Below are 17,043 nucleotides of genomic sequence, written 5' to 3'. Positions count from 1 at the left end.
AGTAATTTAATTTACTCTAGTTCTCAAAACGGACATTTCTGTACCTATGTTTTGTAACTTTTAGAAATAGGGAATTAAGTTTTTTTAATATAGCCACACTTAATACCGGAAGTGACAGTCATTCTTTCCTTCCAGCAGAAAGAAAAATCATTTCTCGTCCATTCTGTTGGAGTCTTTCTCGGATAATACACGCTATCCGTGGTGAGTGTCAGAAGAATTTAAGTGAAGTGAAATATTCCTTTTAAGTGACTAGTATTATCTCTCGCTTATAAGATATTGTGTTAGTATTAAACGCTGTTAATAATTTATTTTAATTTGACCAACCTTTTCAAAGTTTTTATTCTTATCTTAATTACGGTGTAATTTAAAACTTTACTTTTCTTTGTGTCTTAATTCCATATTGTCACAAGTTTAAATTACAATTTTCATTTGTTTTATTAATGTTCGTTATCCTATAAGATTTTATTCGCTCTTCAAATTAATACTTGCTTACGCGTCATACATAGATCGTACCGACCGGCACATGTTACCACGTGGTTGTGAGTTAACTTGTAATATTTCATGTTAACATATGTTGTAGTAAACCATTGAAATAGTTACACATTTTAAAACAAATAATTTTCGCGTTACTATTGATTTAATATTTTATCCGTAATGGCCGACAGCCATTGTGAAGTGTCAAGATAGGGCGAGGCGGCCATGCGGCCGCCATATTGCCGGTCGCATATATTCATGCATGAGGCTATGACCTTGTCTTAGTGCATCTCAAAGCCGTGTTTTCGTTGTCATATCATTGTCTAATCGAAACTTTTCTTTCTTTTTAGACTAACCAAAAATGGGCAAGGAAAAGACTCACATTAACATTGTCGTCATCGGACACGTCGACTCCGGCAAGTCCACGACCACCGGTCACTTGATCTACAAATGCGGTGGTATCGACAAGCGTACCATCGAGAAGTTCGAGAAGGAGGCCCAGGAAATGGGCAAGGGTTCCTTCAAATATGCCTGGGTATTAGACAAACTGAAGGCTGAGCGAGAACGTGGTATCACGATCGATATCGCTCTATGGAAGTTCGAAACCGCCAAATACTACGTCACCATCATCGACGCTCCTGGCCACAGAGATTTCATCAAGAACATGATCACCGGAACCTCGCAGGCCGATTGTGCCGTGCTTATCGTCGCTGCCGGTACTGGTGAATTCGAAGCTGGTATCTCAAAGAACGGCCAGACCCGTGAGCACGCTCTGCTCGCTTTCACTCTCGGTGTCAAGCAACTGATAGTCGGCGTCAACAAAATGGACTCAACTGAACCCCCTTACAGTGAGTCCCGTTTCGAGGAAATCAAAAAGGAAGTTTCTTCATACATCAAGAAGATCGGTTACAACCCAGCTGCCGTCGCTTTCGTACCCATTTCTGGCTGGCACGGAGACAACATGCTGGAGCCATCCACCAAAATGCCTTGGTTCAAGGGATGGCAAGTGGAGCGTAAAGAAGGCAAGGCTGAAGGTAAGTGCCTTATTGAGGCTCTGGATGCCATCCTTCCTCCAGCGCGTCCCACAGACAAGGCTCTGCGTCTTCCCCTGCAGGACGTCTACAAAATCGGTGGTATTGGTACGGTGCCAGTAGGCAGAGTTGAGACTGGTGTCCTCAAACCTGGTACTATTGTCGTCTTCGCTCCCGCCAACATCACCACTGAAGTCAAGTCTGTGGAGATGCACCACGAAGCTCTCCAAGAGGCCGTACCTGGAGACAATGTTGGTTTCAACGTAAAGAACGTTTCCGTCAAGGAATTGCGTCGTGGTTACGTCGCTGGCGACTCAAAGAACAATCCACCCAAGGGAGCTGCCGACTTCACCGCTCAAGTCATTGTGCTCAACCACCCTGGTCAAATCTCCAATGGCTACACACCAGTACTTGATTGTCACACAGCCCACATTGCTTGCAAGTTTGCTGAAATCAAAGAGAAGGTTGACCGTCGTTCTGGTAAATCAACTGAGGAAAATCCCAAATCCATCAAATCTGGTGATGCTGCCATCGTCAACCTCGTACCTTCCAAGCCCCTCTGTGTCGAGGCCTTCCAAGAATTCCCACCTCTCGGCCGTTTCGCCGTACGTGACATGAGGCAGACGGTAGCTGTTGGTGTCATCAAGTCTGTCAACTTCAAGGAAGCTGGTGGCGGCAAAGTCACCAAGGCTGCCGAGAAGGCCACGAAGGGCAAGAAGTAGCTAGCGCTGTTAACAGCTCAATTCTTCATTCAACTGCGATACTTCATTCATCGGAAGGTGTTCAGAAGGAAAAAAGGGCTACGAACTCATTCCTTTTCTATATTTTTTACATGGCTTATACTGTAACATTATTTTATAATTTATAAGGTTATACATATATCTGAACTATTTTGTTACAACAACTAAAATGTAAATTCATAGAATAAAGGTAGCCTCCAATAATAAATTTGTTTTATTCTACAAACCCTTATTTCTTACATTAAAACTAGTAATTTTTGTTTAGATATTGATTGTAAAACAAATAAAATAGTTCATATAAGTATTAGTAGATTTTAATATTAAAAATTTTGGTACCAAATCTGAAGCTTTTTAATAATAAATTTAATTAAAAATGAATGCTTTTTTTTTTAAGCAGTTCCCTTAATTTTTCGAATACCGGATTTCACTGATTATTAATACTCTAGAATGCGTTTTACTAGTTAATATTTGATTGAACAGTTATTTCAAATCCATAGCTACAATAGAAGTATGAAAGTATAAATCTATGCTTATATTATAAAGAGGTAAAGTTTCTAACTTTGTTTGTTGGGGGTAATCTTCGCAAATACTGATCCAATCATGAAAATTCTTTCACTAACTAAGCTACACTCTTGGTAGTGATTTAGGCTATATTTTATTGTTGAACAAAAAATTCAGTGAAAATAATAATATATGTAAATCAAGTCTGAGAACTATGAGCGAAATCAAAACTACGTACCTATACATTTGCATCAATGAAAATGGTACAATTGGAGTAAGATGTACAAAGGCAGTCGTATCACTAAAACAACTGATTACTTCCAGACTACCTTTCGGTATTTGGAGAGGGTATAGAAAGGTGGCTAGGAATGTACAAGACTTCAACAATAAAGTATGTTGTAAATGTAATATGTTTTACTCTATTGACTAACATAAATTAGCAAAGCTATGGAAGGCATTCACAATAAATATTACATGAATATTAATTTAATTTAATAAATAGACAAGTATCAGCATTATTAGAAATAACTAGTGATGAAATACCTATGGATTTTCTTTTACAGCTCTAGTGACAAGTTTTGTTTCTTAGAGCTTTCAGCTGAAGCTGAAATAAATAAAATTCTGTCTTTTAATAACATTTCAGCTACTTTTGAAGTAATAATAAGAGAAATAGTGCTTTTTATTTGTCAAAACAAAAAGATTTTTAGTTCCCTTATCACTTTCATGGGATAAGAAATTTTTCATATATATATTTTATTTGATATAATAGAAGGATAATATGAAAGAATAATTATAGATATTCATTGTACATTGACCACAGAACTCGAGGAACAAATTAGTAGCATATTTTATTTCATTGACAATAGTTGTTATTTTTATAGATCCGGATGACAATGTTTCATATGTAAGATAGATATGAATAATTAATGAAAAAACAGTTTTTACAATTAAGTATTTTATTTTAACTACAAAGGGTTATCTATTTAACCATAATAACAGACATAGTCATAAAACTAATTACATAAGATTATTTTACATTTCATAACAAATATCGAATAAAGCAATTATTTAGAAGAGTTATTAAAACTTTCTTCTCGTTCTATTATCACATTTGCCCATTCTTCTGCTTGAAGATGCCTCTGTCTGTTGAGATATGGCGCTAAAAACATTTTATGCCCTACAGCTAACATTGAGGTTACTGAAATGGCCATAAACATTTTCACAACGGGGCTGGATGTAGCGACCCACGTCTTAAAAATACCCATTTTATTCGTTCAGAGACTTCTCAGTATCAGTTGGAATTTGGTTTTGCTTCCTGGGAAAAAGCTCATCAAATAGAGGTCTCCAAATGTAAATTCCACTAAAGACTCCTAAAACAGTTATTAACACCAATTGAGTATTAGTTACACCTCGGGGTTTGTATATTTTCATATTTAGCTGAATTTGCGTATACAAGAAAATACTACTTTGTTACTTTTTACTTCTTTAAATTTTATTTTATATTTATATTTCTAATTCTTTTCTAACCTCAAAAAAGGGTTGTCGTTAAACCGATTTTATTTAATCGATGTTAAAGTAAATGTTTATATTTGACTCGATCTTAAAGATTGAATTTTTATTTCTGTTAACAATATAAAAAGTAAATGTACTGATGTACTAATTAATTTAGTGTCAAGACAATAGACTTTATTTTTTCGCTTACGGTTATAATAACACTTATTCTACCAAGCGAAAATAAATTACACAGGTTGGTCCTTCCATTAAGGTAAGCAACTTAATGCTTGTGCTGTAGGTAACAGCCGGATTTGGGGTAAGAACACTTAAAAAATCTTTTTAAGCGTCTATCTTTTGTGTAGGTCTTTTAATGTAAGGAATAAATCAGAGATTGTAAAAAAGCAGTGTGTGCGAAATTCACTCACGGCAGAAGTGAAACTTCTAAAAATTCGTGGGAAGGTAGGCCATTGCTATTTGTTCTATCCAAAGAGCAACACGGAGGGGAGTAGCCGTGTACAGACGTTCCCCTCTGTTAAGGTATAAGGCCAAATGGCCATATGCATACAATAAAACTAGTTGCAGGCTGCAGCCGCACTGATCACTAGACTAAATCTAGTTGCGCGATTGAATCAACGTCCTTCAAAAAATGGCAAATTGTTCTGTTTTTTGCTGCAAAAAAAGATCTGCCACGTCAAATTTACAAAAACATGGCGTTAACTTTCATACGTAAGTATTTTTTAATCACATTATTACTTATATACATAGATAAAGTAAAAAAAAATAGATAACGCACCTAGAACAGAAAAGTGAAGCCACTTTTTTAAAGATGTGTGAGTGAGTGAAGTGTTGACACTTTTTAAAAAAAGTCCCTAAAATTTTAATTAAACAATTAATTTAATATAGGTAAAATGGGTATGTGGAAATAAAAACCTGTTTATAGTTTTAAATATATTTACTCCTTTTTTCGATACAAATTGTTACATAAATCTATTGTAGCCGTGTTTTGATTTATTTAATTATATAAATCTGTGTCGATGAAAATTTGCGTTTTTAAGTAATTGATGATTCCTCTGAGGGGCAAGTTCCTGCTTTAAAGTCGTCTAACTCTTTGCTGTAATAAATTAATTTTATTTTTACATTTTTTATTTTTCTTTGAGTTCCTGTTTTTTTTTTACTTTTCCCTTAGTTTATGTTTTCTAGGTGTATCAAAGATTGAATCTTGGTTAACGACTGATTTAGACTCATCCGCTAGGTCCTAGAACAAAAAATATAACATTAAAATACGTAGTAATAAGTAGCAGTATGTACTTGATGGTACTCTGCGAAGTCCACGTTTTGTACCGTACATGTCAGCTTTATCAAAATGGTTTGAACAAACCAACTAGATGAGGATGGCTGTCGTTGTAGTTCATTTCGGCTCAGTCGTAAAGCAGCTACCCATTCATCTCGTATTAAAATATTCGTTGGAAACCTAAAACCATGATATTTAGTAGTAAAATATGAGTAGTTAATTCACAAATTTAAACAGAAACAAATGAGTTAAAAATTCATATTTAACTTGACTTCAATTTAGGAAAAACATAAAAATCACACGGTAAAAAAAAAACAATAATGTTGTCCACTTTCTACTTAATTATTTTTCTATGATTGCCTACAATTTACTTACCCGCATTTTGGGCTAATGGAAATAAAAATTACTGGTAACACTCCCTCGGTACGTCATTTCGGAACATCGAAATTATAAGTTTCGAATAACCTCAATATTATTTTGGAATAACAAGAAATATAAAGTTTTGTATGTACTTACGTGTGAAACGATATTTCTTCAGACTTTTTATTCACTTTGGTACTGTTTTTGCACCATTTAATTACATAAGAACGGCATTTTGAAGGCAAAGTTACTGTACGAGGCCCCGTGAGATACTAACGAAAATGAGCGTAGTTTGATGCATATGTGTGCGTGAGCGCGTGTGTTTACTTGAAGGAGCCGAGTTTTGGGGCTTCAGTAACAACAAAGGCCGCGCATTATCTACCTTTTTTTACTTGATCTATGCTTATATACTGCTTTCAAACCTTTTTTAAACTTAAAAATTACAAATATTATCGCTCGTGTTGACTCGATTTGTTTACCAACACAGGCCGCTCGCCCTCATACAATATGCGGATCGGTCGAGCGACTGATCGGAGTCTATTTCCGAGAAGTCACTGTCGCCGAGCGATAGTGTTGTTACCGGTTTGTTTGTAAATGATTATCGATAAAAACAGCAAAGGCAAAAGAGGAGACAGATATTTTTGAGATTTTGATTTATTTAAAATGTTATATTGCTAGCTTTTTTTAATAAACATAGTTAGTATAAAATTGTATTAAATTAAATATAATACACGACGTATTATGAGTATTAATACATTTTACTAGAATTACTTAATGTAAACTTCGACCATACTGTTTTATATAAAAATTTGGCAGGTTTTCTAAAAATCCAAATTTAAGGGATACATGGAAAAAAAATTGTAATAACAGATTAACTTGGACGCCCATAAAATAGTATAATTTGTTCAGATCATATTAGTACCACTAACTTTCAAGTGTTGGCGAACAATAGAAGGAAATTAGTCGAGGGCACCAAACCAACACTAACGCCGTACTGTTTTTGTCCCGTAAGTTTTTTTGTCTCATGTACAAGGTAATCAAAATATGGTTCACCTTAGTCATAGTAGTGAAATGAAGCTTAGATTTATCAACTTTGAAAATTAACAATGTTAAATCCATCCTTTCAGAGTCACCAACAGATCATTCAATCTAGCAAATGACAGGCTATCATCTTATGATGCCATTAGTGCTACGCTCCCTATTCCTGATTCGTTGACATCACCGTGTCACCATCAGTTCCTCAAAATGTTGGTTAACTTTAAATCGTTTATTGTAGACTGGCATTGTTTGGCACAACAACGTTGCACCAAACATTTTGTGACTTAATTATAATAGTTAGACATATGCTGTCGCGACACTTTTTAACCGACTTCCAAAAAAGGAGGCGGTTCTCAATTCGACTGTATTTTTTATGTATGTTGACCGATTTTGATGATTTTTAATTTAATAGAAAGCTGATGTTTATCATGTGGTCGCGTTCAAATTTCATCGAGATCTGATAACAACTTTTGAGTAACCTTTGATAACGCGTATATATTATGCATATTGTATTACTTGTCGATGTAATTGAAGTCAGTTTTTTTTTTCGTTTGCGAGCAAATAGAATTATTGTAGATAATGATGTGTTGTACAAAGTCTTACTACATTATATATTTCTATTATCATTAGTTTTTGCAGCGCACGCAATGTAAGGAATTTTTTAGGTTATTTTTGTATCTTTTGGGTTACATTATTGGAGTTTTAGTAAGGATCCCTAATATTTTTGAAAATATAGTATAACGTATGTCGCTCAAGGATAGTGTAGCTTCTCAATAGTGAAATAATTTTTTAAATCGGTCCAGTAGTTTCGGAGCCTATTCAACGCTAACAAAAAACAATCAAATCTTTACTCTTTATAATCGTTTATTTTACATGAAGATGTTTGATTTGTATATTATATTATTATTATGTAATTGTATATATAAATTAAGTCTATTTTTATAATAACACCTTACCTTTGTATCACTTTAAAAACCTTATTTCCCTAATCGAGTACTTGAATTTATCGATTATGCATATCGACAGTTGGTACAACCACGGCTTTAAGCAACTTGTCAGTGTAGTTGCGGCGTGTCATTATACTGTAATGACACAGAATGTATCTATGTGTGTGTGAAAAATGTAAGTGTGATTTGAATTTAGTATGTGTGAGTTTCGTAGTGACAGACGATTTTTTTTTGTGTGGGAATTAGATAAAGAGTGCATGTGTGTAATTTCCCCCCGCAAAAAATGACAGACAGTTTTGTATCGGTAACAAACGCAATGGCTACTCCCCTCCGTGTTGCTCTATGATATCGATTTAAAAAATCGATCAGTTTGGTCAGAGGAATCGATTCTTCGATTAATCGATATCAGATCGCGTGTCTACCTGATGACATATTATATCCAAACGTACCGTAAAATGGGGTGAATAGACACAACTTTCAACTTCAACACTGATTTTCTTACATATTTTGTATAGAAGCTTATTAATAAAACATTGTGAAATCGTGAGTCGTGTTGTAATATACCAAATATGAATCCCAAAAATTAGCTAAATCATGTCTATTATTTGTAAATTGAAAAAAAGTAGGTGGTTTCTATTTACCCGGAAACTGGGGTCAAAAGACACGAGGGAAGGGGTGAATAGAGAAAAATCACTAGGGCTGTCAAATTCAACTTTAATTTATTTATTGAAATAATAAGTAAGAACAAAGACAACATAAATGTATGTATATATTTTATAAATCAGTATATATATAAGTATTAAGTATTTTCAGGAACATTTAATTAAATAATTTAGGAATACAAAAATGAGCAGTATATTTTACAAGCAAACAAGCTTAAAAAAATAACAAAAATATAAGAATGTTTAATTCTAACATAAACTATAAAATTCTAAAAAAAAAACTATATTTGGTAAATAATCTAAGGTTTTCTATAAAATGCGATCAATAATCACAATTGAAAATAAAATTGGGAACATTGTGATTATAGTAGCAATATAATTCACTTTTGGGGTTTAGTTTTGGAAATTAAATTGGTAACTTGTTATACTACCTATTTAATCTGAATCCATCAGAGCATTTATACATATATCATCATCACACCTATAATAAGTGGGCCGCCTAGAAATGGTTTTCGTTGATGCTGTCTCAACAAATGTATTTGACAATGTTTTCATTAATTCTGCATCGCTCAGAAGAACAAATCTTTAGAATACCTTTTATACTTCTTGCCACGAGGATCTGGTTTATAAATCCTTGGCATGGCGAACGCAATACGATGTAGTGTACCTGTTTCAAATAAATATCAATTATTTAGACTGATATCATTATTATTTACTGAACAGCAAATACAGATAATTATTTAATTTATTTTAATGTTTAAATTTATATTAAAAAAAAAACAGATAACTACTTAAAATGGTTTTCTAATAATTAATTGATACTTATAATATTTTTAAAGCACGTAGGTAGCCAAGTATAATGAACTAGTCTACGATAGACAACCCTAAAAAACGTGTTTCTATTAACCCCTTTCTCGTTTCTATTAACCTCTCACTCGTATCTATTCACCTCTTCGTGTCTATTGACCCTAAAGGCGTTTCTATTTACCCCTTTCTCGTATCTATTCACCTCGAAATTGCAAAAAAATGCCTGCATCCTGATTTCACAAGAAATAAGAAAGAAATAATTGAATATTAACAACTTACCTTTGCATTCCTAAAAGATTAGAAATGTATCTTTCCAAATAAATCAATTCGCTAGGTGAAATCTTCAAAGAACTCAATATTGAGCAAAACTTTTCGCAAGGTCTAAAATCACTATTCACACACGTTCACTTTAACGGCTTTTTTCTTTAAACCATTAAACTTTACGTAAATTTGTGTGTTATCAGCATAAAGGGAAAATATTGCTGTGTAATTAATAGAAGAATTAAATCTTCCATAATAAGCTATAGATAATCTAGAGATAAAATAATGAAACTTCCAGTTTTGTTTCTATTCACCCCGCGATTTCTATTCACCCCATTTTACGGTACCTCTTATTTTGTGACAACCTATGAACTTAGTCCATGTGTTTTTTATTTACATAATGTAATCATAGAACACTACAATAAAGAGTCAAATCAGTGACTTATAAGGGATTAGAATTGATACTATTTTCGAATCATATATATGTCATTATGGTATCAATACCAAGAACTCGACCGAATATTTTGATCACCGGTAGGCAATAAATCAGCGTTATAACAATTACCCTTTTATATTATTTAACTGTTAAATAACAATTATTTTATTTAAATACAGGTACTCCAGGGGTCGGTAAATCAACAATTTCTCGTTTATTATCTGAAAGAACAAAGTTTGTTTGGAGAGAAGTGTCTAAACTTGCTGAGGAGCACAATTGTTTAGATGAATATGATCCAGAATATCAATGCCCATATCTAAACGAAGATAAGGTAAGTAAAAAATCTCTAAACTTACGCAGACTTAAAATGTATATGATGAAGGTGTGAAAATATCGATAACTATCTTAGTGTTTCAGAGTGGTTATATTCTCAAATGTTATTATAATACTAGCTGACCCCGCAAACGTTGTTTTGCCATATATGTTATTAACCCGCTTAATCCCCCTCCCCTTATAACTTAGGGGTATGAAAAATAGATGTTGGCCGATTCTCAGACCTACCCGATATGCCCACAAAATTTTATTAAAATCGGTCGAGCCGTTTCAGAGGAGTTCACTGTTTAACACCATGACACGAGAAATTTATATATTAGATTTATATATCCTTTACATATTAAAAGTATAGTATATATTTTTCTGCTTTTGTTGTACAATGAAGGTATTTTTCAATCAGTTATTAGATATCATGGAGGGAATGATGGCGAGTGGAGGAAACATAGTGGACTATCATGGTTGCGAATTCTTTCCGGAGAGGTGGTTTGATGCAGTCTTCGTTATAAGAACTAACAACACTGCTCTGTATGATAGATTATCTGCCAGGTAAGATTTTTTAAAACTATTTGTATGTAAAATGGGATTATTTACCATGGTTCTTATTTCATGTTCTCCCCTGGCACAACTGAAAGCCATTAAGTACAAGAATAATAATATTTAATGTTCACAATCGTTCAGCACTATTGCTATTATCACGTGTACAGTGAGTGTGCAGAATACATGGTAAATCCTGTTTGATGTAAAAATTATATTATGCTAGTTGCACCACACAGTTTCACTAGCGTAATTTCCGATGCCTATGTTTTATTCTACATCTCTAGCTATCTACATACTAAGTTTCATTAAAATCGGTCTAGTAGTTTTTGTATGAAAGAGTAGCAAACATACCTACATCCATCCTCACGAACTTTCACATTTATAATGAATACAAGTAGGATTGTATAAATTATTTATTATTAAAAGCACAATAATATTTAATTTATTTCAATATAAATAATTCTAACAAAAATTTGCTAACATATTATGCTAATTTATAGATTAAGAGGCAACTCTTTTTCAATGACCTTAAGCATTAACGGTCTTACTTATAAACGTTTCTTAATTTTTAATCAATTGCTTAGCAACGGATTAGCAAAAACCTCACTTATAAACACTATTTAGCGTTAAGAAGTCGTTAAGTAGTGTTTAAATAGCCGTCAAATTTAAACACTGCCGAGGCATAATTTAACTCCTGCTAAGCGGCAAGATGGCGGATTTCACATAAATCAGCTGTTATATTGTGACGTTTGATCTACTTACTTGCGTGTGTTTGTTAGAAAAAAAAATTATCATTCTTTGTTTGTTTCTTAACTAAGTAACAGCTAATCAACGTTTATAAGTAAACAAAAGTTAAACATGGATTTGTAGCTTAAGAGCGGTTTAACTAAGCGGTGGCTAAGTATTGCTTAGCGAGATTTTTATAAGTAAGACCGTAAGTCTGCCACACCCTACCCACCCGTACTTCACCTGATCAGTATTACATAAAGTTCATTAAACTCGACAATCTACCGGCTCTAGCTTGTACTACTAGGACATGCGATTGATCTGTTTCTAAGTCCAAGAGCTGTAAGGAAAAAAATAGGACTAAGGGGTAAAAACACTTACTAATCATAACACAGGTTAAGTGTATATTGTAAGTAATCCAAGTAGGTCAAATATACGTTAACTAGAAAATAAGTGTACATATATTATAGATAGCAAGTAAGTGTATATATAAACATAGATAATAATAATAATAAAATAATAATAATAATGACAATAATAATTAAGGTAAGGCCCAATATAATTTTTAAAAAAATGTCAATATAAAAAAATATGTTTTTTTGCATGTATATTAATTAAGTTAGCATAATTTTGGTTGGTGGACTCACGTCTGCATTAGGGATGTTAAGATAGAATAATTAGTTTACTTAGCTTTAGCTGCAGTAGTGTACCAAGTAAACGATCACTAACAAAAATAAAAATCAGAATAACAAAAGCACGGGCATTATAAGCCTGTGGACATAACTTTATATATTTATTTAAAAAAAAGTCCAAGAGCTTGTGTACAAGTTGTGATATCCATAATTATTATTTAATTATTCTTCTTGTCGTGTCGATCATTTAGGCTCTAAAATTATATTAATTATGACCAGTGATCAAGATGAATCAAAAGATATTTGGATATATCAATTATTTTCTTAATTTACTCATTAAAAAAACTGTTGTTTATTAAAACTACATGATTGACAATGAAACATTATGATTCCCATGATTGTTTTTTTTTTTTTTGAAAGGTAAAATAGTCAGGAGTGTTCTTAGCTTATTTCATGTTTGATAAAAATCAATTGATGATGGCCACCACAAAATGGCGGATTGCATATTTTTTCACAACTCTCTTAATTTGGAAAATCAAATCAAATGAAAGGGCTTGACTAGTAGAATACTATTCACTATAGCAAATTTCAAATCCAAGATGGCGCCACCACAAAATGCATTATATATTTTTTCACAACTCAATACGGGTATCAAATGAATGGTCTTGACTAGTACAATAATGTACACTATATTGAAAGTGAATGAGGAATTAGGTAACGAAATTAAAAATTAGACACTTGAAAAATATAATATTTTTACTGTTTATTAGATTTTTTTTTCAATTGATTTTTGTATGTAGTCTGGATCTCGTATTTGCAAATATCGTGGGTGGCGAGGGTCAACCAACTCTGGAAGCAAGCAGTCCATGTAAAAGTCTTCAACTTTTCTTCCATTTTATATTTCCAAAAATTATCGTCTCTTTCTTCAATCTCAACTCTCAAACGTTCGTTTTCTTTGGCCCAAACAGCAAATATACATTTTTTTTCCGTTGTGTTATGTGTGATTGGCCTTGGATTTGGTAAAACCAATTATGAGTTTTGTTGACTTCTATTTGGCCGTTTTTATTAGTTTTCCAAAAAGTATTTTTTTTGTTCTATTGCTTCATTTAGTCCCATTTTATATGCCGGTATTGGGCACTTGCCTTCCACAACTGAGTTGTGGAACGTCACCACAGAGCCCGTCTGGTGTAGCACCAAGGAAAGAAAGATTCCTGTCGATAAAAAGGACACATCGTTCGATTTTTTTTGTTTCGCTGAGCGCTCAGTTGCATAATGGCCTTTCTTTCATTTTCTCGACCATGTTTGATTGATGACACGTGATCCAAATTTCCTTTATACAAAAATTCTTTCACAGTATTTACGCAACTTGTATTTGGTCCTCGCTTTATAATTTTTCCGAACGTCGAAGCTCGAGCCACTCACCACTCGCTTTGGAGTATTGTGTTTTTTTTGTATTTTTTTTTTTTCTATTTCTATTTCTTGATCAGTTTTCTTCAAATTGTTTAAAAATGCTTCTTTAACTTTGTTATAAGTTTCCTCGTCCATGTCCGGTTTGTTGCACCATTCTTCATACTCTTTGTCTGTTTTTCCTGATCCTGAAGCTGGTAATAAATGCTTTCTTGGTTTTTGCCTTTTTTGTTTTTTCCTTTTTTGAATTTTGTTGTAAACAGTTTTCTTAATTCTCTTATCTTCGAATTTTCGTAATTTTCCTGTAGGGCTCTTACCACCGTTTATCGATTTGAAAAGCCTTTGAAATTTTTTGCTACTGCTGCCGCATGGACTCGTAATGAATAAGAACTCTATTTGGACAAATGAATTATTTTCCCACCAATATACTTCGTGACAACGCTGTGAAAATTTTCTACGCGGTTGCTGTCAAAGTCATGGATTAAGCTCCGTGAATGCGCAGCTACGCTTTGCACAATGAAATTTATACGCTGCCACAGAGCACTTGTGAAAAAGCCACCTGACACTTTATTTTTGTCCACCTCTCCAATTTTAGTATAAAAATATGCTTTGCATTTAGTATGGTCACCGAATGCATGCGTATGGCACCGTAAATGTCGTCAAAAAGAGTTCGACATCAGAATTATTTTTATGTTGCTTAATTGCCTTTACTGTAGTGCAACGGATTGCCAAAATCACCTTCTTTGTTACAGATTTTCGATGCTTTAACAGATATTTCGTTTCTACTGATAGTGCTTGCAGCTTGTTGCACAAGTTGCGTAAGATGTGATTTTGGAATTCTATTTTTTCAACGGTTTTATTTTGGTAAGGCCACGCTTCTAAAACTTTTGAGTATCTGCTTGCGTCTCTATCAGAAATCAATTTGTCATATCTAAGGCCATGTTGTTCAATAGATTTTTTAAAGCCTTCTACAAGAATCATACTCTCCATTCCTGTAGATGGTCCACTATAATTTTTAAAGCAAATGTGGTCTTTAGGTTCTTGATCTGTTGATGTTGTTGCGCAGACTTGACAAAATTTATTTTTTATGCCTCTATAGGTATAAATTCTCTCCAGTATTCATCATCTACATACCCGTAACCAACTTCGGTTACTTTCCCGTCTATTTTAGCAATTTCTTTTTCACGCTGTCCAGCTTCTTTCATATTTTGAATGAATATTTTCTCCCAATGTTTGCCTATTAATTTGTGATTTAGGTCATAAGCGTGTTCGGTTAAGGAAGGCATATCCATAGACGAAAATGATTCTTTCAGTTGCGAACGATCGCAACCTGTTGCATCAGTACCCGCAACTGCACAAGTATTCAAGTTTAAACTATTGTTTTCGCAGTTGTCGTGACATTTTACATTTAAATGAAAGGATTGAAATTAGACCATTACGTTTCTCGCCTGTTAATATAATCTCATTTGCTGAGCATCTCAAAGGACCGTGATTAATTCAAGTAATTTATTTATGAAGTGAGATATGTTTACAATTCTTCTTCCAATGTGTTTTTCTTCAATTTTCTTTTCTTCTTCAGTAGTTCTCAATAACTGAAACAAAAGAAAAATTCGTTTTTTTATGAAGTAAATATACCAATACCATTGAGAAAAGAACAGAGTAGATCGAGATTTAAGCGGTTTCTTATGTAACTGAATAAATACCTCATCTTGATTGTCAGATTTTTCTGTGTTAACCTTGTTGATAACGATTTCATTTGGTTGCACCCGCAGTTCTTTATAAGTAACCCTGAAAAGCAATACATCAAATATCAATAAAAACGACTGTATATAAAATCTCTCCGGTATTTTTACCAATAATGGTAGCAGCACCAGAAAGAGCTAAATATATTTTTTGCTCCAACACCCGTCAACTATGACATCTACATTCCATAACCATCTTCGGTTATTTTATTTTTACATTACAATTCATTAGTTAATTTATTTTTTCCTAAAACTCCTGAAATACATAAATAAAACTTATTTAGTTTCATAAATAAATAACATAATAATAAACTGAATCCGAGTTACAACATATATTTATTTGATATTTTTAAAGTGACTTGGTATACTTTATAGCACATGAAAACGGCTGTATTTTTCCGATTCCGATTCGAGATCCCCTTAAACAAAAAAAAAAAAAAAACATTGAAACATTTTTTAAATCTTGCAACACAGGAACAGCACTAATATAGGATGTCATCTATACAAATAAATAAAATTGGAGTGTCTGTTTGTAATATTAAAATAACCGCTTTTTACTAAATGCATAAGAATGTATACACGGTACATATACCAAATTAACATTTTTTACAATTGTTGTCTGTCTGTCTGTCTATTTGTTCTGGCTAATCTCTGAAACGGCTGGACCGATTTTGACGAGAATTTCGTTGGAAGATAGCTGATATAATAAGGAGTAACTACTTTTATTTTAGAAAATTTATTTTATAACTGCAATCTGGAAAATAACTTTTTTGTTAAATCGTGCGGACGAAGCCGCGGGCAAAGCTAGTGTCAATATAATATTAAAGTGTGAGATAAAACATTTAACAATAACATTTCCAAAGTGTTATTGTAATCATATCAGACTTCTTATAAGTAAATAAAATTATAATTTTATATCCAGGGGTTATACCGGGAAAAAATTAGAAGATAATATACAGTGTGAAATATTCGAGACACTGCTGGAAGAGGCTCAGTCTTCGTACAAACCAGAGATTGTGCAAGAACTCCAAAACAACACAGAAGATCAGCTACATTCAAATGTTAATGAAATTGTTCAATGGATTGAGAGGTGGAAGGAAGAGAATATATGATGTTAATTTATTTTTACGTCTTTTATTTCATATCTGATTTAAAAAAAAAAAAAAACTGATATTATATCGGTGTTTGTTCACAAACGAGTAATACAACGTACATTATTGAAAAAAAATCAATACGCATTATTTTATTAGAGACAAAGAGAAAAAAAGTATTTCAATCAAATTTAAATGGGACCACATGATAACTTTCAAATATAAGAGAATCATCAAAATGAATACACCCAGTAAAAAGTAAATTGGTGCAGATATTAGACTACAGTTGAATAGAGCACCCCCTCCATTTTTTTTAATACAGTTAAAAATTACCTTAAACTTTTACTATAATGCTTCACAGTATCAGTAAAAATTCTGTTTAAGTTGTTCAAGTACATTTTAGTCAAACTAGTGTATTAATTATATATAATTATGTAATTAATTTTCTACAGTGTGGCCTGCAGCCCTTATGTATTACACTGATCTAAAGTATTTATTACCAAATATTTCTGTTATGTACTTCGTTTATATTA

At 32.9% G+C, this 17,043-nt stretch overlaps 2 protein-coding genes and 1 long non-coding RNA gene across 3 annotated transcripts; 2 read left to right on the top strand and 1 right to left on the bottom strand.

Moving 5' to 3' along the window:
• The first annotated feature begins 99 nt into the window (after nt 1-99).
• Nucleotides 100-2,449, top strand: LOC123657852 (elongation factor 1-alpha). Its single transcript, XM_045593356.1, has 2 exons — nt 100-201; nt 825-2,449. The coding sequence occupies exon 2, from the start codon at nt 836-838 to the stop codon at nt 2,225-2,227; it is 1,392 nt and encodes a 463-aa protein (XP_045449312.1). The 5' UTR covers nt 100-201; nt 825-835; the 3' UTR covers nt 2,228-2,449.
• A 1,602-nt stretch (nt 2,450-4,051) lies between these two features.
• Nucleotides 4,052-4,427, bottom strand: LOC123670280. The gene is made up of 2 exons (XR_006745892.1): nt 4,274-4,427; nt 4,052-4,116 (listed from the first exon to the last, which is right to left on the bottom strand). It is a non-coding gene; the product is annotated as an uncharacterized LOC123670280 (long non-coding RNA).
• A 5,527-nt stretch (nt 4,428-9,954) lies between these two features.
• On the top strand, nt 9,955-16,541 carry LOC123670269 (adenylate kinase isoenzyme 6 homolog). The gene is made up of 4 exons (XM_045603779.1): nt 9,955-10,140; nt 10,222-10,373; nt 10,776-10,921; nt 16,342-16,541. Exons 1-4 carry the CDS (start codon nt 10,098-10,100, stop codon nt 16,529-16,531), a joined length of 531 nt encoding a protein of 176 aa, XP_045459735.1. The 5' UTR covers nt 9,955-10,097; the 3' UTR covers nt 16,532-16,541.
• Nucleotides 16,542-17,043: the final 502 nt, after the last annotated feature.

This window comes from Melitaea cinxia, chromosome 1 (assembly GCF_905220565.1).
Source record: "Melitaea cinxia chromosome 1, ilMelCinx1.1, whole genome shotgun sequence".
Classification (NCBI taxonomy): domain Eukaryota; kingdom Metazoa; phylum Arthropoda; class Insecta; order Lepidoptera; family Nymphalidae; genus Melitaea; species Melitaea cinxia.
Note: the sequence above shows the minus strand (reverse complement) of the source record. Positions and strands in the feature narration are given on the sequence as shown.

Coding starts and splice junctions, on each gene's coding strand:
- LOC123657852 (XM_045593356.1), top strand. CDS start 836: ATGGGCAAGGAAAAGACTCACATTAACATTGTCGTCATCGGACACGTC.
- LOC123670269 (XM_045603779.1), top strand. CDS start 10,098: ATGGTATCAATACCAAGAACTCGACCGAATATTTTGATCACCG. Junction 10,141..10,221: donor ACCGAATATTTTGATCACCG/GTAGGCAATAAA, acceptor ATTTAAATACAG/GTACTCCAGGGGTCGGTAAA. Junction 10,922..16,341: donor TATGATAGATTATCTGCCAG/GTAAGATTTTTT, acceptor TTTTATATCCAG/GGGTTATACCGGGAAAAAAT.